This window comes from Pyrus communis, chromosome 12 (genome assembly GCF_041283825.1).
Source record: "Pyrus communis isolate YQ-2024b chromosome 12, ASM4128382v1, whole genome shotgun sequence".
Lineage (NCBI taxonomy): Eukaryota > Viridiplantae > Streptophyta > Magnoliopsida > Rosales > Rosaceae > Pyrus > Pyrus communis.
The window spans coordinates 10,419,689-10,447,514 of record NC_142576.1 but is presented as its reverse complement, the minus strand read 5'-3'; the positions used below and the strand labels follow the sequence as shown (position 1 = coordinate 10,447,514).

At 35.3% G+C, this 27,826-nt stretch overlaps 3 protein-coding genes and 1 pseudogene across 4 annotated transcripts; all 4 read left to right on the top strand.

Moving 5' to 3' along the window:
• Window positions 1-222: 222 nt before the first annotated feature.
• Window positions 223-923, top strand: LOC137746300 (uncharacterized). Its single transcript, XM_068486377.2, has one exon. It carries the CDS (start codon window positions 399-401, stop codon window positions 534-536), a length of 138 nt encoding a protein of 45 aa, XP_068342478.1. The 5' UTR covers window positions 223-398; the 3' UTR covers window positions 537-923.
• Window positions 924-8,651: 7,728 nt separating this feature from the next.
• On the top strand, window positions 8,652-14,672 carry LOC137745231 (aquaporin PIP2-2-like; annotated as a pseudogene). Its single transcript, XR_015954169.1, has 5 exons — window positions 8,652-9,096; window positions 9,574-9,870; window positions 9,968-10,108; window positions 10,326-14,149; window positions 14,315-14,672. The product of XR_015954169.1 is annotated as an aquaporin PIP2-2-like (transcript).
• Window positions 14,673-19,229: 4,557 nt separating this feature from the next.
• LOC137745109 (putative aquaporin PIP2-5) lies at window positions 19,230-21,309 on the top strand. The gene is made up of 4 exons (XM_068484990.2): window positions 19,230-19,754; window positions 20,226-20,521; window positions 20,616-20,756; window positions 20,959-21,309. The coding sequence occupies exons 1-4, from the start codon at window positions 19,454-19,456 to the stop codon at window positions 21,076-21,078; spliced, it is 858 nt and encodes a 285-aa protein (XP_068341091.1). The 5' UTR covers window positions 19,230-19,453; the 3' UTR covers window positions 21,079-21,309.
• Window positions 21,310-25,290: 3,981 nt separating this feature from the next.
• Window positions 25,291-27,312, top strand: LOC137744944 (V-type proton ATPase subunit G1). The gene is made up of 4 exons (XM_068484764.2): window positions 25,291-25,426; window positions 25,854-25,944; window positions 26,484-26,584; window positions 26,838-27,312. The coding sequence occupies exons 2-4, from the start codon at window positions 25,857-25,859 to the stop codon at window positions 26,979-26,981; spliced, it is 333 nt and encodes a 110-aa protein (XP_068340865.1). The 5' UTR covers window positions 25,291-25,426; window positions 25,854-25,856; the 3' UTR covers window positions 26,982-27,312.
• Window positions 27,313-27,826: the final 514 nt, after the last annotated feature.

Here is a 27,826-nt window from a genome sequence, read left to right as displayed (position 1 = left end):
CCTTATTTTCCTTGCACGTATCTTCTATTCCCAGGTTTTAAGTCGTTTGCCAAAAAAACCCGGCAAGTTTTGTGTCTGTTACAATGCCTTAATTAGACTTTTCACCTCATGTTTTTGAGGTTGTGCTACAAGTCGTTTTCCAACTTTACCCACTTGAACTGCGGATTACCACCAGAAATGCTGCAGATTTCCCACTATATAAACGCCTTAACATTCATACCAATTTCCCAACTTCTTGAGTTCCCTATTGACAAAAACCCTTCTGTTTGATATATTTAACGTAAATTAGCTCTTTCTCTCTTCTTTCTTGACATAAAGGAGGAAGAGAGTCATCTTTTTCTGTTAGTTCTTTGCAATCACAATTCATTGAAGAGAATACTTTTAAATTTCAAGCTTCAATGGCTAAGCGAATGAGGAACTTGAATGCATGGATTGAGGTGGCTCCGGCACCGGTCATTTACCCGCGAAAGATTTCGAATTCGCCTAGTTTGGAGACGATTCTTGAAGAGAGCGTCGAGGAGTGTGACGATGACTAGTTAACTTTTATGCTCACTTATTCATCCTTGATGAAAACTTATGGTCTCAAATTTGAAGATGGATGGCCTCTGGATGCATCTCATCGCAGCTCCGGATTGTTACGATGGAATTGGTGATTGGAACCGGGATCTGGCCATTGGAAAGGGAAGGAACTTCAATGGCTCTGATAACAGAGGGCTTCAATTCTGTCCTATCCAATCCAGTGGAAGTTCTTCTTTGAACATTGTCCAGTGAACACCGTATTACTGTTGTAAATATGCAATTAGTTTCAACTTTGTTGTATATAAACGTAGTTTTTTTAAAACTAAAAGTACAATATGGAACTATACGTTTCAGACGATGTAAAATAATAATAAAATAATAAAACTATCTATGTTCAGATTCCATTAATGTGTTGCATTCGTATGAATCTACATTTTGATCACCAAACAAAACGATATAAAAACAACAATAAAATGTTGGAAATTTTGACTAGAAATTTCTTTGTCCCACATTTGCCATTCCCAAAAGGTTTCCTCACTTTATAAAGTTTTGTCTCTTATAAAAAGTGATTGGAGTGATAGGCCTTAGAGACTAAAATTGGGCTCACCCTTGGAGTCTGAAGACTAAAATTGGGCTCACTTTTTTTTACCAACAGACTCATCTTTTCAAATGAAATCTGAAGAGTGTAAAAACGCAGAAAGAAAACACCCATCTGAGAAGATGTCTCCCAACAGAATACAGGAAAAAAAAAAATTTCTTCTTCTATAATCCAAAACATCATTACTGAGAGAACCACATAAAAATTCGCTAGAAGTCAATTTTTTCAGTGCTGGAATTCTGACTTGATCGTTGAATCCTGGTGAAGCAGACGTTCGTAGAACTACAAGCACTGAGTAGGGACGAAATTTCTGTTTCAAGGACATTGTGGTATGCAAGCCTCGATCTTCAATAATTATGTTCAATATTATTTCATTGTTTATACTCTGTTAATTTCCTATTTGCATTTATTATTTATTAGCATATATAATTTTATCACAGATTATTGACATATATCCAACATAAAATACTACAATAACTTATATTATACATAAGAAAATGAGAAAAGTAATTATTTTATTAATGTAATAATAGTTTAATAGTGTTAATCATGTCAATCATATACACATTGGTTCCATGTTCATACATTGTTAAAGTCATATAATGTGTCGTGCCCGAAATAACCACCTAACATGTCGCATCTGTAAACTGCAGCTTGTCAGGATTAGTGATAATTTGCAAGCTTGAAACAAGAAGATTGCGTGCTAAGTTACTTAGGGGGCCTTCATATTTCATAGTGGGAATCTTCTTTCTGAAAAGTAAGTGTGATAATTATTGGGTATCCCTCCACTGTCAAATGGGTAAGTCTATTGATTCTTTAGATTAAGATATCTAAGGCTACCAAAAAAATGGACATTTTGAAAGCTTTTGGGAAGGGGTAAGTAGATGGTTATCACAATGGTGGAAATACATTGAGTTCTTGTATAACGGCGTAGGTTCAAATTCCGTCTATAGTTAATATAAAAATATTTATCATTTGAAAAAAAAAAAAAAAAAAAAAAATTTTGGGAAGGCCAGGTGTTGTGAATAGGAGGTTGGGTGTGGATGTTGAAAGTTTACGTTTACAAACATAATTAACATGAGGCGTGGTTTCAATATTCAACTATGATTTTAAATGCACCAGAGGAGTGTTAATGTAGATGAAGGTGATGAAAGTATACGGTCTGTTTTTCTAAATCTCACTCGCATTGTAAATTTTTTAGTAGTAAAGTTTGTCTTTTTATTATTATTATTTTTTGTGAGAAGTAGAAGATCATCTAAAAAATGATTGAATTTTTGGTACAAATAATGCACACATAGATTAGCCACTAAGATTCAAGGTAGATTTTTTTTTTTTTATGATTGTGGGCCAAGAAACACGTTAAATCAGAATTGTTTTGTCCACATTTTCCATGTTCCTAGTAGTAAGTGGGTGAGACTGCGAGACCTACTTTTTCTGCAACTTCTGGCGTAATCTCCTTCACTCGTTTTTCTGACCAACATTTTATAATTATTGAGTATTTACTTTCAACTCCTATAAAAAGCCTCATTCATCTTCATTCCCTTCATCGCAAAATCCCACTGCCCTCACTCAATACACTACTAGAAAACCCTAATCCACAATCTGCAACAAAACCCCATTTCTGTGCATTTCTTTCCAGAAGCACTCAAGTAAAAAGCCACTTCCGTAACTTTCAGCTTGGAATTAAGCAGCTGATCAGAGAGCAGGAAGTTAAGAAGCCATTTTGTTTGATCACTAACTACAATGGCAGAGCAGATGCAGATGAGATTGTTGCGTTCTTGGATGGAGGTTGCACCTGCAATTTTGATATCCCACAACAAGCCTTCAACTTGTCCTGAATTGGAAACAATAACTGAACAGTGGGAGCTGGAGGCTGAGGAGAAAGACCTGCAGGAGTCCAAAAAATGACCATTTTACTTCCTCTCATGTCCCGATTCTTAATATATATATATATATATATTTTTTTTTTTTTTTCTTTCTTTCTATTTTTGTGTGAATTTGTAGAAGTTTTGGACTTGGGTTGGACAAAAATTTTGAGATCATGTCCAAACAAATTAACAAGATTGTGTAGTCTCAATGGCATTGGCTTCCATCTTGTAAGGTATTTCTTATGGCTAGAATTTTCAAAGGGTTTCGTTCATATTGATTCATTAGATGTTGAGTGATTAGTAACATCATCAACTGACTAGATTTCTGCAATTCTGTCGACACGAGAGATGTAAAAGATGGGCAAGCTACATCTGAAAAGTTTTAACATTCTTGAGGCACACTCATGACTCCCACCTCATCCTAATTGAAATCATTTTTGAGCTTCGCCGAAACTAAGGCTATGTTTGGACGAGGAATGTTAAATAAAACATTAGAATATGATATTTACAATGAACTATACTCAATGACAACAAAGCTGCTACTCAAACACTCCATCCAAACATAGCATAAATGATTTTGGCTATATATGACCCCACAGGATCCTCTCTGGATCTTTTTGGTCAGGATCTTAAGGATCCGTGAATCGCATCCGTTTATCGTTTATCATGAGGTCAGTTTTTGTCAAGTACTGTTTGTTTTTAATTTTAAATAAAAATATTTAAAATGATTTCTGACCACACGATGTACGATGAATAGACACGATTCACGGATCCCCAGGATCCTCACAAAGAGTATCCGGATTCATATATAATATGACATAGGTGACTAATATTCTAGTGCATAGCTAGAAGTGAGGATTCTCGTCGGATCCTCTTTGTGAGGATCCTGAGAATTCTCAAATCATATCCGTTCATCGTACATCGTGCGGTTAGAAATTATTTTAAATTCTTTTATTTAAAATTGAATATAAATAGTACCTGACGAAAAATGACTGTACGATATATAATGAACGGATGTGATTAGAGAATCTTCAGAATCCTCACAAAGAGGATCCGGCGAGAATCCTCTCTCCATAGCTAGCTAGATCAATGTACAATATGCTATTTCCGCGCGAGCATATGAACTTAGAGTAATCAGACAAATGTGGAGCTAGTCGTTTCTCTTTCAGTACTAATACTGTTGCTATTGTACTTAAAAAAAAAACTCTTGCTATCTTGGTTCTCTTTCTTTTGATAAAATGTAAATAAAGCTAGTGGATTGCCCCGTTTAGGGTATTTTCTTTCCATTACTTTTGGTGTAGATTAATGTTAAATACCGTTTGTATTAAAAAAAAAAGGTGTAAAATAAAGGCATAATTGGAATTATTTCAAAAGAAATTGACAAGGTGGATTTTCTTAAATTTAGTCACATTTGTCACCCTTTTAACCTAAAAGACAAGAAACCTTGCTTTGAATCAAAACCCGAACAATTTCAGTTTTTAGTTTTTGTTGTTGTTAATGGTAATAAAACTTGAGTTATTGTGTAGTTTTTGTCATTTTCATTAAATAAAAATTATTGAATGTTTTGGTTAAAAAGAAGTCTGTAGGAGCTCTTTTAATTTTTTTTAACAAACAATGTTATCTACTTAAAGGGGAGGGGGATATGCTTAGTCTCACAATGGATTAGTAATAATGTCGTTCAAATTCGCCTTTGGCAAAAATCAAATCTAAAACCTCTCACTTACAAGTGAAGAGAAAAAAAAAAGTGAAAATATCTTTACACCAAAGGCTACACCTACTTTGTAGCAAACCCTTCCTAATTTTACAATTTTATTAATTTTAAAAGAGCGACTTAACGAAAATGCCTCTAGAGGCGATATTGTTGACTTTCGTTGATAGTCTTTTCGTGACATGTATGAGCTATTAATTTACCTTATTCTCAAAGTACTCGACTGTACGAACGTGTAAGCACAAATGGAATCGAATTTGGAGCTACGATGAAGATTTTACGGAACTATGAAACTCCAAGGTATTTATGAAATTTGAATTTTGGGTATTTTATTATTTTAAAATTTTTTGGCCTGACATTTTAATTTTTTTATAATTTTTCTAGCCCGTGGGGCCCACACCAATACAAACTCTCCTCTACTCTCTTGCCATGTGTCACTCATCCCCACTTAAAATTCTCTCTCTCGTAACTCTCTCTTCTCTCTCCCTCCTGTTGCTCTCTCTTTCCCCCTTCCTCACTATGCACACATGGTGTACAAATTTCCGATCACCACCGCCCAAACCAAGAGCACCACAAGTGTAATACCCTGAAAATTTAAATATATGAAATAAAATATTCATAATTATGAATATGTGGAAAAAATCGAAAATAAATCAATTTATGGTTATGAAAATTTAATTGAGGAATTTTAAAATTTTGTTACCGGAAATTATATTTATTTATTTGAATTTAGTTTTCAATTAAACTAGTTATGAAGTTTGAAGTTTGGAAATTTATTTCCTAAAATCCGTAGACCTTTCGAGGAAGATGCAAACCGTTCATGAAATGGGGTTATAGCGAAGAAGTTATTAACGTTTAGAGTCAGAAATATTTTTGTAATTTCAACCTTCTTTAGAAGGCTCCAGATTTTCTGGAGCCATGTTTTTTTTTGGCTTAAAATAAGAAAAAAATTTCAAATTGAATTACATTTCTCAATTTTATTTTTGTGGTGTTGTTTCCCAATAGTAATCAAGATGATGAGAGATTTTTCAACGTGCCCGGAACACGGGTTGGTACATCACGTGTTTTTATACAAGTGGTGAGATTCTAGTGTTAAAAAATTAATAACGTAAAAAATAAAATTTTCCACCATTTACATAATAACATGTGGTGTACCATTTGTTCTACGGGCACAAGAAAAAATTTCTCCAAGATGACACCTAAGCTCAAGAAATTGGATGAAGAGCTACATTTAATTATTGTAGGTGTAAAAAATGTAAGGGAATTTTAATTTGGTAAGTAAAAACAGTTTTTTAAATATAATTACTGATAACATAATATTCTCAAGGTTTTGATCTAAAGGATTACTTCTGAGTTCATAGTTTTTGGCGCAATGGGTGCTTTTACAGCCAATAGGATATTTCCGAATCATTTTGGCGAGGATCCTGGGAATCCGTGAATCGTGTCCGTTCATCGTACATCGTGCGATCAGTTTTTTTCAAGTACTGTTTGTGTTTAATTTTAAATAAAAATATTTAAAATAATTTCTAACCGCACGATGTACGATGAACGGACAAGATTGACGGATCCCCGGAATCCTCACAAAGAGGATCCAGATTTCTTTTACAGGATCAAAAAGGGTCTAAGTTTCAAACTTATGAAACTGACCCAATAATTAAACACTATTTATAAAACTTGACCAATAAGTAGACACTATTTATGAAACGAAGCTAAGAATTAGGCATTATTTCTAAAACTAAACCAATAGTTAGAAACTATTTATAAAATGAGACTATACACTATTTATGAAACTGGACTAAGAACTAGACATTATTTATGAAACATGATCAGGAACTAGACACTGTTTATAAGAGTAGACCAATAACTAGACACTATTTATGAAACCGGACCAAGAAAGAGATAATATTTATGAAACTATACCAACTACTATACACTATTTATTAAACTGGACCCAATAACTAGGCACTATTTATGAAACATAATTAAGAACTAGGCACTATTTATGAAACTGGACCAATAAATAGTGTAGTACTGTTCACTTTCATAAATAGTGTTCAGTTTCATAAATAATGTCTATGATGGATGCACGGGTCCTGCGCGTCAGGTTTTTTTTTAATATTAAAATTGTGTCATTTTCATTCAAATTTAAGTTTTTTTGTCATTTTTTATTAAAATTTAAAAGGTTTTCATTATTATTTAATTCTTTTCCATTAAATAAATTTATAGCATGGTTTTTTATTAAAATAAACTTAGCCCAAACCCTTTTTATGAAAACTCTAATTTTCTTTTGTTGACAAATAGTGAGATACTTACAAAGAAACTTCTATAATATGTCATTAACTCACACTGAAGCACAACGAGCTATAATTTAATATCAAAATTACTACAAATATATTATTCAGTTGAAGTTGAAACCTTATCGATGCAAGTACAGGAAAAGAATCCTAGATGGATCCTTTTCCTGGGGATCCGGAGATCCCATGATCGTGACCATTCATCATACATCACGCGGTCAGAAATTATTTAAAATTTAAAATTTAAAATTAAATATAAATAGTACCTAACGAAAAATGACCGCACGATGTACGATAAAAGATCACAATCATGGAATCCCTCGAATCTCCAAAAAAAAGATTCGGCGAAGATCCTTTTCCGCAAGTAAACATCGAATATCGCTTAACTAAACTGGGGAATTTCTACAATACTTTGAAAAATTTAACTCCCTAATCCAAATTGGTGGTTTTCTTTTTTCTTAAATCATAGGTCGCCAAGTTTCTTGTTCCGCCCACAACTACCAAATAAAGGACAGACACCACAACAGTAACAAGACAAAGTTCTGGTCGGAATTCTAGTATCTCTGGTTCATCTTCTACTAGTTAATTGTATTAGGGTTTAATCAGGATAATGTTGATTAAGAACAAAATTAAACTCCATTAGAAAGATTAATTTGGAAACAATGATTGATGACGGCCAAAGCAGCGAAACGTGTCTAGATATGAGTGGTTGAGTGCATCAACGGAGGGTGAGGTAGGTCTGACTTGGGAGAGATTTTTCAATATGACTGTCACGCGAGATGGAACACCACGTGTCGATATATAAATAGTGAGATATGTGTGTTAAAAAGTTAGTAACTTAAAAAATAAAATTTTTACTATTTACATAAAAACATATGATGTACCACTCATATTCTCATCACAACAAAAAATTTCTTATGAGTTAGAAATTTGGATGGGGCGGTGCCGCATGGGTGAATAATGTTTGCATGGTCGGTGCATGAATCACGCTTTGTCCATTTCTTCACCATTTCACATTCATCACGTGATTTTGACACCTCGTCCTCCTCCATTGCGGCGGCTGAGGCATGCAATTGCCAAAGATTATGGAGCACGTGTCACTCCGACAATGGTTCAAGCTCTTAAGCTCTTAAGCTAGTGATTTATCTGTTTGTTGTTAGTGCAAATTATTGTTATTGAATCAATTTTCAACTTTACATGCACACCATACACTTGTATAACGAGGACAAATCTTTACAACTTACTCCTTCATCAAGCATATAATTTTTTCAAGGGATATATACATGAAATAATTCACAAACATGTATCTGATTAGTTAGTTGACAATAGTACGAAGTTAAGACATTGGGTTTACATCTCGTCTTATATTCTCTCTTTTTATCGCTTTCTATGTATGTTTACATTGTTATAACATAAACGTGTGCATACAAATTAGAACTTATAAATAACAATTTTGTAAGTATTAAACAGTAGTTTACCTTGTACTTTAGAAGTTAATTGTTCATTAGCGACCTTACTGGAATTGTCTTTAAAGAATTCCAACCAGACGAGATAAATGTAGGGTTGCCTAAAAACAAAGAAAGAAAAATAATTATGTGACCTAGAAGGCTTGGACGGCCAACCCCAATAAGTTTAATAATTACATGTTCCACTCCACTCTAATTCCACCCCCCATAAAAAACCCTTCCAAACTCTCCACTATATTCCCATTAGAGATACAAACGACTTCCAACATCAACACCTTAAAGTAAGCTCACTTCATTTTCATCCTTCTCTCTCTCTCTCTCTCTCTCTCTCTCTCTCTCGCCATGGGCAAAGACATTGAAATTAGAGGTGGGTACTCGGCCAAGGACTACCAGGACCCTCCACCGGCGCTATTGATTGATGCACAGGAGCTAAGGAAGTGGTCGTTCTACAGAGCCATCATAGCTGAGTTCATTGCCACCCTCTTGTTCTTGTACGTCATTGTGCTCACTGTGATTGGATACAAGAGTCAGACTAACACTTCCCTAAACGGAGACCAATGTGGTGGTGTTGGCATTCTTGGTATTGCTTGGGCCTTTGTTGGCATGATCTTTGTCCTTGTTTACTGCACTGCTGGCATCTCTGGTGGGTTTCATCTCAATCTTAAGCAAATATTCTCTCTTTCTCTAACCCATTAATAATTTTCAAAAATTAAGTAAAACCTATTTAATGAGTCATTTTTTGGTCTAACTAGAACATCACGTACATGTGCTAACGCGGTGTTGCCAACCACTTAAAGTTGTCCCGATAATGTTATCATTAAATAGATTAATAATACCATGGCACTAACACACAAAACTTTTAATTTTGAATCTCTAGCGTCAGTGGCATGCTAACATAGTGCTACCAATCCACTCAAATGTAAGTTCTTGAGTTTAGTCTAATAGTAGGAATGATATAGATAATGAAACATAATCGGGTTTTGAATAAATAAATAGCACTAGTCACACATTATTTGTTATAATTTGAATGAATTAGTAACACCAGATCCATTACTCACAAAAACATCTCCAAGTTAGCATCCAACTTATGATTTACTAAGATGTGCATTGTTATGTGTAGGGGGGCACATAAACCTTGCAGTCACATTCGGGCTGTTTTTGGCAAGGAAAGTATCACTAGTGAGAGCCATATTGTACATGGCGGCTCAGTCATTGGGAGTCATATGTGGTGTTGGGCTAGTGAAAGCTTTCCAAAGTTCTTACTATACTAAGTATGGCGGTGGAGCCAATGAGCTTGCCGATGGCTACAACACAGACACTGGATTGGGTGCTGAGATTGTTGGCACCTTTTGTTCTTGTCTACACTGTCTTCTCTGCCACTGATCCCAAGAGAAATGCAAGAGACTCCCATGTCCCTGTAAGTATAAATTAATTTTCAGTTAGCAGTTTCAAGAAAATTGATTTTAATTTCTAACTACTGACTCTAATGATTTGTTTATGTTGATGAATTAAAGGTATTGGCACCCCTGCCAATTGGGTTTGATGTGTTTATTGTTCACCTTGCCACAATCCCAGTCACTGGCACTGGTATCAACCCAGCTAGAAGTCTTGGAGCTGCAGTGATCTACAACAATGACAAGGCTTGGAATGACCAAGTATGCACCTTTCACCTTACTCTCTTAGTTACAAACTTTAATAAAAAATAAAATTGACGGACATTAAATAGACAATAAACCGTGTATATAACGCAATTTAATACTTTTTATAGTCGTCTACTTTTTTATTTAGTTTTATTTTTTATTAAAAGTTAATAATTCTAATTCTTCGTATTTTTTCTAATTATTTACTTATGTTTGTTGTTTAATTATTCAGTGGATCTTCTGGGTTGGACCATTTAGTGGAGCTGATATTGCTGCCTTATATCACCAATACATCTTGAGAGCAGGAGCTGTTAAAGCTCTGGGTTCTTTCAGGAGCTCCCACAACATATGATTTCTAAGAGAATTATTGTGTTTTCTCAATGTTCTAAGAAACTTTGCATTTCTGGAAGCATGGAATTTGTATATTACTACTATTGTGTTGGTGTTGAGGATGTTAATATTGTGTTACCTTCTGTCTGTGTGCAAAAGGCACTTCTTTTAAATATGTCTTAATATTGCATTATGCTATTTTTTTTCCCTATTTCCTTTTATAACATGATCTGATCAGTTTGTATGTGTCATCAATATGTTTAATTAGTGATGAATTGTCAGCAAATGCATTGTGTTACTGAGTTGGTGCTTCCATAAGTAAATTTCAATAGTACAACAAATACGTTTACATGATAACCAAAAGCATAACATCCAATCAATTCTTGAAAATTTAAGTAAATAGTTTCAACACGAATATTCTAATTCTGATTCTACCTCATTCCAACTTCTTCTCATTTCAATTCCTACTCATTTCAATTCCTCTCATTTTAATTACAGATAAGTTAATGTGTCATGAGTGCTAAATTCTATTGGGGGCCTTCATAGTTCGTAATGGGAATCTTCTTTCTGAAAAGTAAGTGTGATAATTGTTGGGTATCCCTCCACTTTGCGAATGGGTAATTGTCTGACACTCTAACTAGAATACAATTCTCTTTGTATTCGAAAAAAAAAATTGACAGTTCTCTTTAATTATAATTTTGATTGTTTAAGCAGTTATAAGAAATACCGTGTGTATTTGTTTATCTAATGAAAATTAGTCGATGAAATGAATTTTGATTCAATTGATTCTTTAGAGTAATATCTAGGGATACCCAAAAAAGGACATTTTGGCCGGTTATGGGAAGTGCAGGTGTTGATGAATTGGAGGTTAGCAGTAGATGTTGAAGGTTTACATTTACAAACACAATTAATATGGGGCGCGACTCCAATACTCAACTTTGATTGTAAATTCACAAAAATGTTAATCACTAATAGAATTATGGCTATAGGACACTGATGTTTGCACATCATTTGTAATTGGTGACCACAGACATAAAGCAAGCACTCTTAGTATTTTTTGGTGTCTTTATAGTTGGACGCTACTGATATCGGTGACCTTCAAAATGGAGACACCAACTGTTGGTGTATGTTAAATAGCTTTATTTCTTAAAAATGCTTTTCTTCTGCATTTTAATTTTATTAATTATTTTTTAGGCACCGAAGTGGTGCTGGTTAATTTTGTTTTTTGAAAGCTGAGATATATATTGCAAGGGGAGAAGAAATCTCCTGAGAAGAAAACCTACAGATGCAAGTGAAAAACAAAAGGGAGACAGAAGTCAAAATCCATAGAAGGACAGAGCCTTCGACCCTATTAGCATCTCTTAGCTAGTATTACATCAATGATGAAGTTAGGCAGTTCCTCGAACCAGGAGCACTTGCAGGATGCGGATAGGGCGTAGCGGGCAAGACAGTGAGCGACCTCGTTTAGTTGGCAATGGGCGTGGGTAGAGGAAGCTCCACTCGCATGATGCTGGTTATCTGCTTCTCATACCTTGCCCTCTCAATTTCTCAACAGATAAAGCTCCTCAGTTCATTTTTTTTTTCAATTGGGTTACGTACTATCAAATTGGGTTGCAAGACATAGAAGTGATTTGGGGGATTTCCAGCAGGTAATTTTTAGTTTCTTATATTTAATATTCAAAAATTTTCATGTCAAACTGTTCAATTTGTTTATCATGCTTCTTAATCTGTTTGATTCTCCAATTAATCACATTTTAGGGTTCAACTAAAGAATTTCTTTATCGGCTTCCTAGTTTCTTGCCCCTTTTGTTCACCATTTTTAAGCTTCTTTATATTAATGATTGCCCGACCAACAGTATTGAGTATATGAAATATTTTCTTCCTTCTTCTGGTGAATTATATGAACTTCTTATAATCCCTTGCACCCTAAAATCTATTGCAAGTCTCATACATACAATGTCACTCATAAAATCGATTGATTTTTTGTTTTTATGTTACAAATGATTCTTTCATACAATCTATACTCTCCTTTGTAGTTGCGTTTGTAAATTTTTGTCTCTTTATTCACATACTATATTTACTTAATTTGTTTCAGTTACATATTTTACTTGACTTCTTAATCATTAGGCACCTTATTGTTCCAATTCTGGAAACTATTGATTATATTCAAGAAATATGAACAAAAGTTGGGCCACTTTGAATCCGTTTACAAAGGATTCCAGAACAGGGCTAGCAGAATTTATCTCAAACTCATTGGAAGTATCTTCTCATGATGGCAACATCAAATGTCCATGTGCTAAATGCTTGAATAGGTTATGGTTGAGTAACAATGAAGTCGCAGTGCATCTAATTGTTGAAGGTATGGACCGTTCATACTTGGAAGGCCCATGGGTATGGCATGGAGAGACATTTGGTGACCCTCTTCCAAGTAGCCAAGTTGCACAACAAATTGCTGGTGTTAATACTCCTCATTGTGAACTAGGCCTCTTGCTTGAAGATATTTCTCAGGTCCTAGTGGAATGGGTGGCATGCCATTTAATAATCATACCCATCAGGAAGCTCCAATACCTGCATATACTCGTAAGTTTCAAGCCATAATGCAAGACGCCAACACGGAATTATATCCGGGTTGTGGTATGAACAAAATGGATTTCCTCATACGAGTATTTCAAAACAAATGCTTATATGGGTGCAGCGAAAGTGCAGTGCAAGCTAATCTTCAGCTTTTCAAGCATATCTCCTAAATGGTCATTCATTACCAAAGAAGCTGATGAGTACAAAGGCATTGCTGAAAAATTTCATGTTGCCTTACCAAAAGATCCATGCATGTGAAAATGATTGCATGCTGTATTGGAAACATAATAGTGGTTCAGATGTTTGTCATACATATGGTGTGTTCAGATATACAACCAAGGTAGATGACGCAGCACCAAGCAGTAAAAAGAGAATAACTCGGAATGTGCTAATATATTTTCCTATTACACCTCGCTTGCAAAGGCTTTACATGTCTCTACACACCAGTGAAGACATGTGTTGGCATAGTCTTTCTCCCCTCGAGGATGGCTTCTTAATCAATTGCAACAATCAAGTGATCCAAGGGCAACTGACAACTTGGTGACACTTGCTAATGGACCTAGTAAGTGGTGTCAAAGATATAAGATTTTTGTATGTAATGGGTTCAGGTTTAAAGTAAGAGGCACACAATCCAATGGGAAATACCAAAACTATGGTGTTTTCTTACAGTCTGATGTTCCAAGTTATGCTAGCCCACATGACCAGAACCGTGTTACTGGTTTGGTAAACTATTATGGGGTTCTGACTTATGTATTTGGAATCAAGTACCATATGAAACGCAAAGTGGTATTATTAAAGTGTAACTGGTTTGATGGCACTTCCAAAAATACTGGGCAGGGAGTAAAAACAGACAAATATGGCTTTAGATTGGTTAACTTCAATAAGATTTCGTCTGCGAGTGACCCCTTTATATTTGCATCACAAGCACTACAAGTGTTCTATGTACAAGATCCAACAGATATTGAATGGCACGTTGCAATCAAAATGAGCCACGTTATTTCTTTGATATGTCCTCAACACATGATCATGATCTGTGCGATAGATAGGTTGTGGAACATGCAACTGGTGATAATGATAAGGTTCGAGTTAAAAGCGATGTAGACGCCCAAGACTTCGAAGAATGCCTGTAATAGCATCTCACTTTTGATTAAGGTAATAGTTATAGGAAGTATTGATTCAATGAAAGTGTTGTAGGATATGGAAAGATTTGTATATTTTGACATTCAATCTTGAACCAAGCATTGCCCTGAATATTAGTTTTTTGATTTGGTATTATATGCAATATATTAAACTGGTGTCTTTATGTGGCAACTTCAGGCAGGAAGGATGACTAGAGATGCAGTGGAGCATGGTGAATGTCATTGGCATCAATAAGTGAAAAGTTAACTATGATCCTTTTTGTGAATTTTACTTGATGTATATACTAGAAATGCCAAAGGGAAGGCATAGAACCAATTGGGTGGATTTTGTTAGTTATTAGATTGATGTACATTGGATGTGCATAGCTACATAGGTGGGATAAAATGCACTGTCATCACCCTTGGGTACTTGGTTGTGTTGGACAATATCGTTGAATGTAATATGCTTTCTTATGTAGCACAAACCTTGTTATTGATAAATCCATTGTATATAAAGTGTGGTTGGTTGGAAATGTGAATCCTTTTGCAAATTTAAATTTCATGTGAATTTTATATTAAGAACATGTGTTTTAATATAGTATAGAGCTATTACTAAAATGCATGTAATACAATTCAAAATATAACCATTTGGATAGCTGTATGTTGTAATTAACACCCACTTTGGTGCGTATATCTTCAAAGCCACTGATCCTAATATAGACACATAGGATTGGTGTGCGTATAAGTATGAATGGCACCAACGTTAGTTGCAAATCTAGCCAATGAAAAGAGGGAGAATGAGATATTTTGAATATTAGAAATAACTATAAAATATAAAAATGTTGTACTATTCATATACATACCAATGCAATATTGGTGGTGTATGTAACAATAAAGACTTCTACATAGGACATGTATTCTTATTTAGTGGCTGTTTGGTGACAATTGAGGTTTGCCACCAATGTGAGTGTCCACTCTTTATAATAGACACTAATGAAAATGATGTCTTTTAGCCAAAATTCTAATAATGAATGTAGAAGAAGGTGATGAAGTACATAATTTATTTTTTCAAATCTTACTCGTTGATATCACATTGCATGCATCTGCAGTTCGTAAATTTTTTGTAGTAAAGTTTGTCCCTCTATTATTATTGTTTGTGAGAAGTCGAAGATCAGCTAAAAACGATTGGAATTTTGGAACAAATAATGCACACACATAAATAGGAACAGGCTTTTGTTGTATGCAGGAATTAAAGCAATTTGGTGGACAGTGGAGGACACCTCATAGATTGGCCATTAAGATTCAAGGTAGATTATTTTTTATGATTGTGGGCCAAGAAACACGTTAAATCAGAATTGTTTTGTCCACATTTTCCATGTTCCTCACATGCCTTTCAGTAATAAGTGGGTGAGACTGTGAGACGTACTTTATTTGCAACTGCTGGTGTAATCTCCTTCACTCATTTTTCTCACCAACATATTATTATTATTATTGAGTACTTAATTTCACTCCAATAAAAAGCCACCTTCATCTTCATTCCCTTCACCCCAAAATCCCACAGCCCTCAATCAACAATCTACTAGAAAACCCTAATCAACAGTCTGCGACAAAACCTCATTTCTCTTCATCTCTTTCCAGAAGCAATTTGAGTAAAAAGCCACTTCTGTAACTTTCAGCTTGGAATTAAACAGCTGATCACACTGAGCAGGAAGTTAACTAAGAAGCCTTTTTGTTTGATCAATAATTGCAATGGCAAAGCAGATGCAGATGAGATTGTTGTGCTCTTGGATGGAAGTTGCACCTACAATTTTGATATCCCACAACAAGACTTCAACTTGTCCTGAATTGGAAACAATAACTGAAGAGTGGGATCTGGAGGCTGAGGAGAAAGACCTGCAGGAGTCCAAAAAATGAACATCTTCTTCTCATGTCACGGCTGTTAATATATATATATATATATATATATATATATATATATATATCTTTCTTTCTTTTTTTTTCAGTTTTTGTGCGAGTTTGTAGAAGTTTCTGGACTTGGGTTGGAGTAAGATTTTGAGATCATGTCCAAACAAATTAACAATAGTTTCAATGTCATTGGCTTCCATCTTATAAGTTATGCCGTTGTTTTACAAGTTGTAATATTATGTTTAGAATTTTCGAAGGGTTTCATTCATATTAATTCATTAGATGTTGAGAGATGTAAAAGATGGGCAAGCAACACCTGATAAAAAATTTAACATTCTTGAGGGACCCTCATGACTCACAACTACTGTATGTGTGACAATTACATATGAGAAGACTGTTCCTGCAGGAGAATATGAACATAGAGTAATTAGAGAAATGTGGAGCTAGTCATTTCTCTTTCAGTATTTAATAGTTAATACTTTGCTATATTGGTTCTCTTTCTTTTGATAAAATGTAAGTAAAGCAAATAGATTGCCTGGTTAGGGTATTTTTGTCCGATACACTGTTGGTTCGGGTTCAAACACTTTTCATTTTTATAGTATAGATTAGTGTAGAATATCGTTTATAATAAAAAAGAAAAGGTGCAAGCAAAGGCATAATTGGAATTTTATCAAAAGGAATTGGCAAGGTGGATTTTCTAAAATCAACTCACTTTTGTCATCCTTTCAACCTTAAAAACAAGAAGCCTCGCTTTGAATCCAAACCCGAACAATTTAAGTTTGAGTTCATATTTTGTGTTGGCATTACATCTATATATTTAAAGATGTTATTTCATGCATGATTCAGTATAAATTCTAAAACAAATCTTAAAAACGTGTTCTAAAGGACATTACTGAAAGCTTTAAATTTAAATTTTACCAAAAAACTTTCAAGAAACTTTATTTAATGATTTGGACAAAAACAATAATAAAATGTTAAAAGACATTGCACTGGTCCAACGAGAACCTGATGCCTGAGGCGCGGTCCACACTACGAAAAAAATTTCATTGTACCGGAAATACTGAGGGCATACCATGTGTTTTTATATAAGTGGTGGGAAATTTTATTTTTTAAGTTATTAACTTTTTAACACATGTATCCCATCATTTGTATGAAAACACGTGATGTATCATCCCGTATACCGGTCACAATGAAAATTTTCTCTCACACTCCCACCAGCTTTCTGTCCTTTTCACCCTAGCTTTCTCTCATCTTTCCTCTTTCATCTCTATCTCTTCCTCTCTTTCTTTCTCCCTCTTTCTATTAAATAAAAGTTGTTGAATGATTTTGTTTAAGAAAACGTTTGTAGGAACTCTTTTCCTTAAAGCTTCCAAGAAAAAGAGATACCATTTTACACCAAAGGCTGCACCTACATAATTTGATAAAGATCCGAGATGAATAAGAAATTTTAAGAGACAACATATAGGATGTACATTATTAAAGTTTGGTTCAATAGATAATCACGTTAGGATTGTTCTATTCACACATTTCATTTTACTTCTCACACACTCTTGTTAATTTTGTTGTCATTTATCTTTTTCAATTCATTCAATCCGACAACCGAAAATTGAAAAAAATGTGTGAGAAGTGAAAATGAATGTATGTATGGCACTACTTTCACGTTAAAGTTTAAGTAGATTTATAACACTATGTCGGCAAGGAAAGTAATATTGTACAATCACGTACACACAATAGTCACAAAATCTTTGCTCTCAAAACTAAGAAACTCGAAGCTCAAAAACCATTTTTCTTTTGTTGACAAATAGTAAAATACTTACCAAGAAACTTTTATAATATGTCATTAACTCTCAATAAATCACAACGAGCTATAATTTATTATCAACATTACTATAAATATATTATTTAGTCGAACTTGAAACCTCATCGTTGCATGTAAAGATTGAATATATCTTAACTAAACCGGCCGCGAAATTTCTACAATACTGTGAAAAGTTTAACTGCCTAATCCATATGATTCTTTTCCTTTTTCTTAAATCAAAGACTTCGTGAAGTTTCTCGGTTCCGCCCGCCACTACCTGGTAAAGGACAGACGCCACCTCAATAACAAGACAAAGTTCTGGACAAGGCCTTCTTTTATCTGACACGTGTCTTAATATAAGCCATAACCTTTTTTTTTTATAGTTTTAGGTCGTAATTCTAATTTCTCTAGTTCGTCTTCTACTTAGTAATTGTATTAGGGTTTAATCAAGATAATGTTGATTAAGATCAGAATTAAACTCGTTTTCCCAAAAGAAAAAAAGAAAAAGATCAGAATTAAACTCCATTCGAATGATTAATCTGGAAACAATAATTGCTAACGGCCAGAGCAACGAAACGTGGCTGGATATGAGTGGTTGAGAGCAACAGCAGAGGGTGAGGCAGGTCTGAGTTGGAAACTTGGATGGGGTGGTGGTGAGTAGTGTTTGCATGGTCGGTGCATGAGTCACGCTTTGTCAATTTTCTCACCATACTCACAATCATAACGTAATTTTGACATCTCGTCCACATCCTCCTCCTCCTCCTCCTTCATTGGGGCGGCTGAGGCTTGCAATTGCCAAGATTATGGGCCACGTGTCACTCCGACAATGGTTCAAGATCTTAGCCAGTGGTTGATTGGTCACTTTAATAATTATCTACATTATCATCTTCTTGCTAGCTAATTGGCATAATTAAATCTTAAGCATTAGTTTTGGTTTGTGTAATCATCATGTACAATAGTTTAGGATGAATATCCAGTACGTGTGATTACACGTATCTCATAATGATTTTATGTTGTTTTTTTTTTTCTCGTTGTTCAAATTTAGGACAATTATTCACAAATCTCTGGTTATCATCAAGCATATAATGTTTTAAGGTATATAAATATATATGTTCTATTAGATATATACATGAAATAACTCGTATATACAAGTATGAGATTAGCTCCAGCATTTTGGTTTCACAAGAGTTTGAAGTTACAACATTGAGTTTACATCTCGTTTCATATTATGTCATATGTTTACTCAACTCACATCATTGTAACACAAACATGTGCATAAAATTAGAACTTACAAGTAACAATTTTGTCAAGTTTAAACAGTAATTTATCTTGTACTTCAGTAGTTAATAATTCATTATAGACCTCACTGGAATTGTCTTCAAAGAATTCAAATCAGACGCAGCCTAAAAACAAAGAAAAGAAAAAGAAAATATGTGACCTAGTTGATGGCTTGGACGGCCAACCCATCAAGTTTTATATTCCATAACTCCACTCCATTCTAATTCCACCCCCAATATAAAACCCCTCCAAACCCTCCAGTCTATGCATCACAAGCACAAACAACTGGCTCTTCCAACATCACCACCTTAAAAATAAGCTCACTTCATTTTCATCCTTCTCTCTCTCTCTCTCGCCATGGGCAAAGACATTGAAGTTGGAGGTGGGTACTCAGCCAAGGACTACCAGGACCCTCCGCCGGAGCCGTTAATCGATGCGCAGGAGCTAGGGAAGTGGTCGTTCTACAGAGCCATCATAGCTGAGTTCATTGCCACTCTCTTGTTCTTGTACGTCACTGTGCTCACTGTGATTGGATACAAGAGCCAGACTGACGCTGCCTTAAACGGAGACCAATGTGGTGGTGTTGGCATTCTTGGTATTGCTTGGGCCTTTGGTGGCATGATCTTTGTCCTTGTTTACTGCACTGCTGGCATCTCTGGTAGGTTTCATCTCAATCTTAAGCAAATTCTCTCTCTTTCTCCAACCCATTAATTATTTTCATGAATTAAGTAAAATAGGTTTAGTGAGTCATTTTTCGATCTAACTAGAACATTACATGTGCTAATGCATTGTTGCCAATCCACTTAAAGTTGTCCCCATAATGTTATCATTCGATGGATTAGTAATACCACTTCAATTACACACAAACTTTGATTTTGAATCTCTAACGCCAGTGACATTCTAACGTAATGCTATCAGTCCACTTAAATTGTAAATTCTTAAGTTTAGTCTAAGGAGTAAGGAATGATATAGATAATGAACAATAATTAGGGTTTAGATAAATAGCACCCGTTACACATTATTTGTTATAATTTGAATGAATTAGTAACACCAGATCCATTACTCACAAAAACATCTCCAAGTTAGCATCCAACTTATGGTTTACTATGATGTGCATTGTTATATGTAGGGGGTCACATAAACCCTGCAGTCACATTCGGGCTGCTTTTGGCAAGGAAGGTGTCACTAGTGAGAGCCGTATTGTACATGGTGGCTCAGTCGTTGGGAGCCATATGTGGTGTTGGGCTAGTGAAAGCCTTCCAAAGTTCTTACTATACTAAGTATGGCGGTGGAGCCAATGAGCTTGCCGATGGCTACAGCACAGGCACTGGATTGGGTGCTGAGATTGTTGGCACCTTCGTTCTTGTCTACACTGTCTTCTCTGCCACTGATCCCAAGAGAAATGCAAGAGACTCCCATGTCCCTGTAAGTATAAATTAATTTTGCATTTAGTTTCAACAAAATTGATTTTAATTTGTAATTACTAACTCTAATGATTTGTTTATGTTGATAATTGAAGGTATTGGCACCACTGCCAATTGGGTTTGCTGTGTTTATTGTTCACCTTGCCACAATCCCAATCACTGGTACTGGTATCAACCCAGCTAGAAGTCTTGGAGCTGCAGTGATCTACAACAACGACAAGGCTTGGAATGACCAAGTACACACATTTCACTTTACTCTCTTAGTTACAAACTTTTAATCAAAAATAAAACTAATAGACACTAAATAGATAATAAACTGTGAATATAACACAATTTAATACTCTTTATTGTTGTCTACTTTTTTATTTAATTTTATTTTTGATTAAAAGTTCATAACCAATTCTATTTTTTTTAATTCTAATTATTTTACTTATTCAGTGGATCTTCTGGGTTGGACCATTCATTGGAGCTGCCATTGCTGCCCTGTATCATCAATACATCTTGAGAGCAGGAGCTGTTAAAGCTCTGGGTTCTTTCAGGAGCTCCCCCAACATATGATTTCTAAGAGAACTATTGTGTGTTTCTCAATGGTCTGAGAAACTTTGGATTATTCTGAAAGCATGGAATTTGTATATTACTACTACTGTATTGGTGTTGAGGATGTCAATTGTGTTAGCTTTTGTCTATGTACAAAAGGCACTCCTTTTAAATGTGCCTTAATGTTGCATTCTGCTATGTTTTTTGTTTCTTTTTCCTTTTATAACATGATTTGAGTTTGTTATTGTGTCATCAATTACGTTTACTTAGTGATGAGTTATCAGCAAATGCATTGTGTTATTGTGTTGGCACTTCCATAGCTAAATTCCAATAGCACAACAAAGACATCTGCACAATAAGCAAAAACATATTGTCAATCAAGCAACAAAAACAAGCCCAAAAGGATAAAATAAAAGCAGAGACAGGACGCACAAACTACAAAACTTACATCACTAAACTAGGCATGATTTTTACCCAAGCCCATAAAATTCAAAACAATCAAAGCTCTAAAATAACCTAATTGGCAAAAATGAGCACTACAACCACCATTTGAAGCACCGCCATGTTGAATATAAGTCCCACATCAGGGAATTGAGAAGCACCGCCATGTTGAATATAAGTCCCACATCAGGGAATTGAGAAAATAAAGTACAATATATAAGTGTATGGTTTTACTCTTAGTAACACCGAGGTCTTTTGTGATAAAACTCAATACCTAACAATAGGTAGTTAAATTGAGACAATATTTGTGTGGCTAGGAATGACAATGGCCCCTCTCTCAATATCTAACATGGCAAAGCCAAACCACAGCAATTTTTTTTTCCAAAGGTTAGAATTTCATTATATTCGAATTGAAAGGTTGACATCAGAAGTCAAAGTATTAAACAACCACTCTGGCTCAAAACAATCCCAAACATAAAGGCCCCCCTCCCGTAAGGCGAAAGAGGCCATTAGATGTGTTGCCGTGTTACAAATATGAGGAGCAAAAATAAAATCCACTGACTGCAGCCACTTATTCACATATTGGATATCAAGAAGAACAGCTTCAATTGCAACATTTGGTTGAACCTTGCCATTAATCATATCCACAAGTCCCTTAGAATTTGATTCAATATGAACTGCATCAAATTCCATATCAACACAAGCCAACAAAGTTGCCTGCACCGCTTCTACCTCCGCCATTAAACTAGATGCACATGGAAAATTCTCCTCCCCCCGCCCCTTTAAAAATCCCTGCGAAATCCCATGCCACCCATCCATCCGGACTCCTTTACCCATACACCATCACAATTGACTTTCATAATCCCGAACGGCGGTCTCACCCAACCTGAAGGAGTCTCATTACTAACCTTATGGTGCCCATGTGCCTCATCCACCAACTGTTCACTTTGTTGCTCCGCATTTAGCTGAGAACAAAATGTAGAAATTTATGCCATTTCCTTGTGTTGTACCTGCTTCCATTTGTAGCTTTCAGGGCTTGTAAATTTCTTTCAATGGGTTAATGCCATGATTGATACTTTGGGCTAATGTCATGCCCTAATTATCTTTAAATATGCATTAACTGGTCAAATTGAACATTACAAATTGGACAAGAATACAAGGCAACCCTTTCACCATTACACACATATAAAAGTGGTCACCTTCATTTCCTTTCCACTAATAAGTGGTCTTGAGTTCGACATTCGTTTGATACCAAATTATTAGGACCGACTATTATGTGGCTTAACCTAATCCCCATCAGTTAATGTAAATATATCGTTTATTAAACAAAGTTGTCACATTCACTTAATTACTCAATACCAAAGAATAACAATCTCACACACATTCAAATGAAAATTGAATCCCATTATTTTCCCACCAATTAATACATTTCCCAATGGTAACTAATATCTCTTCTTTGATTACCTTTCTATATATTATATGCCACTCTCCAAAATCTCCACAATCTAGCAAAGACTTTCTACATTCTCTAAAACCCTAATCTCCAAAACCATGGAAATATCTGAGTTCTCCAAAATATGCATGATCTGTATCACATTGCTCTCTTTGCCAATGGCTTCACAACAATCCCCACAAAGCTTACTCACATATGACACCATCCCTACAGATGATGAGACGATTTCCCTAGCTGCTGCTCAATCTCCATCACAATCTTCTTACCCCGAAAGCCTCTCTCCTGAAGCCAGAGGCTATTTGGCCTCTTCAACAGATCCAGATGAATACAATCCACCACCACCACCACCACAACCTTACATTGACACATTTGCCCCTGAATCTCAAAACAACCAGCTTCTCTCTCCAGACTACTCTACTTCCCCTTCCCCCGTTTACTTCCAAGATTACCCTTATGCTCCTTCATACATTAAAGTTCAGGCTCCTGAAAGTTACTATGGCTACAGTCCAATTCAAGCTCCAATTTCCGCCACTGTCTTCTGAAACGGGATCTTCTCGATTTTTGGATACTAATGATTTGACTTCTCCTCCAAACTTGGCTCCTCAGCCTTATTGGCTTCCAACTACAGAGCTGAGGATAAGAGTGGTGAGCTTGATGAGCTAGAATCTGATGAAGCTTATAACTCTCTGACCAGAATAAGAACAGATCAACAATGGCGGGTTTTGTGCTTAGGGCCATTTGCTTGGTTGGATTGGCAGGTTTTGTGTACAAGAAGAAGAAGAATATTAAGTCAAAAGCAGATTATGAGTAAAAATTGGCTAAGAGAGAGGATCTCTGAACCTCTCTGCCAATTCCTTCTTTGATTTTGGAGGTTTTGTGAAAAATTTGTAAAGGGGTCTTCTTAAGATAGTTTTAAGTTTTTAAAAAGTAGGATAATGTATTGATACTAGAAAACATTCACTTAAATCAAAACAAAGTCAATTAGTACTACAGTCTAGTCGTATTCCTCTTCACTTGTAAGTGAAAGTACCTATGTTCAATTTTCGCCAAAGGCGAATTTAAACCACATTATTATTAGTCCATTGTTAGGCTTAGCCCACTCCCCCACCCTCTTAGCGTAGATAATATTGTTTATTAAAAAAAAAAAAAATCAAAACAAACTTTACCACTCATTGATTGCATATTTACAAATGCCCTCAATGATAGGTAAAAAGAGCTACAAATATAACATTCACTAAATAATCAAAAACAATTTTATCTTAAATAACCAAACGCGAAAATAAAAACATCAGACCTCTAACTTTAAAGTTCACTTGAATATATAACGTTGTTATATTATAAAATTAAGAAACTGTCGTTTTTCAAGGTATTATTATTAACACTCAAAATATCTAATTGTACTCCAAGTTTTTATTTTTAGAAAGAAAAAGAAATATTCTTATAAGGAGTGCAGAATGCGGTTTAAAGTGCTAACAAAAATAATATTTTAAATATGGAACATTATTACATGATGTTAGATGGCAAAAATTTAGGGACCCTTCCAAATTTGAGATCCTGTGTGACTGCACTTTTCGCTCCCCCTCAATGCTCCCTCTGCTCTCTGCCTAACTTGGTTTCACCTACACTCAATTGCGTACACTTTTCGTATATAGACATATACATAAATTCTTTATGCAAGACATTTGTTCTACATCGGAACTCATAGTTGATCAAGTTTTGTAATCGAACAGTTTTCCTGGTAATTTTATTACTTTGCTTAGCTGTTCCTCGGGTATTTGCATGTATATTAGTCTATTATTGTAATGAACTATGTAATGAAATCTAGCCATGCTTAATGCGGTAAAGCATTTACACCAACTTATGAAGAAAAACCCTAAAAGGTGTTGAGAATTAATCACAGATTGATGAGAGACCTTGCATGGACTTACAAAAGGTTGGGCTGCTCCCTATATTGTCAATTGGTTTTATTGTAGGACCTCAACTTTCTTCATGATATGAAAGCAAGTTGTCTCTCGTGTGAAGTCCAATGGCCACATGTGTAACATGTTACCCGATTTATGTTGGTCACGTGTTAAACTTGAAAATTCGTCACACTTGAAGGGACGTGTTGGTGTTAAAAATAAATCTCATATTAATAAAAAAAACATATTACCAGTTAATTTTACAATGAAATCTTAATTTTCAACTAAATTTTCTTCAAAAGGTTCACGTTGTGCAGCCATAAAATTGGAACTTTTACTTGACCAAAAAGGACTTGGAGATTAGATGTACACGTGTACAGCTCAGATAAGCCCAGAAGCCCAATTCTATTGTGAATCGCATTAACGTCACCGTTTGGATGCGGGAACAAGGTCTGTCGCCGTCATCTCCGTTTATACATATCGCATCTGTGTCCCCGCCTTCTTCTGAATCTTTCACTTCCACTTCTCAAACCGACGCTGTCTCTCTCTCTCTCTCCACTTTCTCTCTCTAAAGGTACTGACTTTGCGTTACTCTGTCTGTATTTGCTTTATGTGAGTGAAATTGCTTTGATCTATTTATGTGTAATTTACTTCAGTTTCTTGAATTCTTATGAGAAATTTGAAAAATTGTGGTACTTTGAGCTCCGATCTGTTTGAAGTTACTGTGAATTGAATCACTTATTCAGTATACTGGTCTGATAACTGGATCTATGTATTTGCATCCAGATCGATTAATTATTATGTGTAAATGTATGAATTGGGTAATCAGAAGGGGAAAGGAATATTTTTTTCTGAGAGGAACAATTTTAGTGTGCAATTACTGTTTTGATGTGGCATTCGTGGCTCAAATTTATGATTTTCACGATTTTGTTATATTTTGTTTGAGTTTTTGTAAATTGGGTTTTGTTCAGTGTCTTAATCAACTGTAGTTTTTTTTCCAGAAAATGGCATCCAATAGGGGTCAAGGTGGAATTCAGCAGTTGCTTGCTGCAGAGCAAGAAGCTCAGCACATCGTCAATGCCGCCCGAAGTGGTAATTTTTCGTTTAGTTTTACTTTCACATTGGTCCCTCTTGTATATTGATCGGTTAGGTGTTTGTTTCTGCCCTTAATTCAGATGCTTGATGTGTGAATTTCTGGATTTTCATCTTGCAAACAGAATTGTTTGCAGTGTATATTTACTGGACTCTTGCAAAATTGTGTGAAAAGATGAGTTCTTGATTTTAATTGGAAAGCAATTTTTATTTTCTAAACAGTGATATATTGTGTTGTCAAGATATGAATCGAGACCATTATTTGGGTGAATGATGTATGAATGTGCAGTCCTAATATGCTCATTGAATTTCTTATAATTATTTAAAATACCCCGACAACTGTAAATTTTATAGAAAAACACCAAGAGCTCAATTGGAGGAAAAAAATCCTCACCTATGCCTGAGGTATTGAGTTTGAAGTGTTTTTCTCTAAAGTCTGATGTCATAAAGTGCTTAGATTTGAGAAGTCCTAAAGTTTACACCAAAAAATAGCTTTTTCAGTTGTTTTCTAAGTGCTTTGCTGTTTGATCTTCTGTTAGCTAAAATGGCTAGACTGAAGCAAGCCAAAGATGAGGCTGAGAGGGAGATTGCTGAATACCGTGCCCATGTGGAGTCGGAGTTCCAGAAGAAAGTTCAAGCGGTATGTATATGTTGGTGAAACCTATAAGTTCAATGTTCATTTGGCCAATGTCATTTTCTTGTGTTTCTTGCAATTCCTAGAAAACTAACATACCAAGCATCAACATACAGTCGGTGTCTCTCCCCCCCCCCCCCCCCCCCCAATCTCCTCTCCCCTCTCTTCAGTTTTTATTATCATGAAGCTATTCCTAGACACTCGTTACATTTGTACTAATTACGCCATTTCCCCATGCTCTCGTATGGTGACCAAGCAGAGCAGTGGAGATTCTGGTGCTAATGTGAAGCGTCTTGAATATGAAACTGCGGAAAAGATCAATCACCTATCAACAGAGGGCTCTAGGATTTCGAGTGAGGTTGTGCAAATGCTCCTGAAGCAGGTGACGACAGTGAGAAACTAATCCCATTGGTGATAAATTGTAATTTCAAACTCTTTGCAAGGATTTTATTCTTGTGCCTGATTCATCCTAGGACTTGTGTTTTTGTTGGTATCCTCGTATCGGTTATTTAGTAAGTTGTGGAGCATTTTGTTCAGAAAATAAGCTTAATGTGTATCATTTTCGGAAGAAAAAAATAATGTTGCAGAAATTGTTGGGCCAATTGAGTGAAACTTGGTACTAGTTACATTGTATCCTGTTTTAGTCAGTGGAATAGGGCTTCATTTGGCACCATTCATGTAAAACTTATCAAGTTTTTCGAGGAGTGGAATGCAATTTTAACAATTGTTATGAAGTTCGGCTGCAAGTCTCTTTTGAACAATTGATTCGGGGATTTGATTTTGTACTGGAGTTTCGTTTCAAAGAATTCAGAACTGGATTCATCTAAGATTTTCAACGACACGGTACTGTATGTGGTTAGCTCATCTCAGTTTCTGAAGAGACTTGGCTGATCAGCCGGTTATTGGGAACGGTAAGGTTGTAAGGTTCCTGGGAAACGATATTCGTGGCGTCTGAAACCTCATGGTGACATCCGCTAACGAGGGAGCCATACGGAGAGGCTACTTATATTTTATATGTTTATCTATATTTGTGCGTCGGGTTAATTACACTAACACTTGTGAGGTTTATCGAGTTTTTACAAAACCCTCTCACGTTTGAAATATTACACAAACACCCCTTCAAGTTTTAATTCACTTTCACATAGATCCTTCACTCAAAATTCTACTAACAAATTTGACAACTTTACCCTTATAATTAATTACATAAACAATAAAAAAAGTCTTTATAAATATATATAGAAAAAAAAT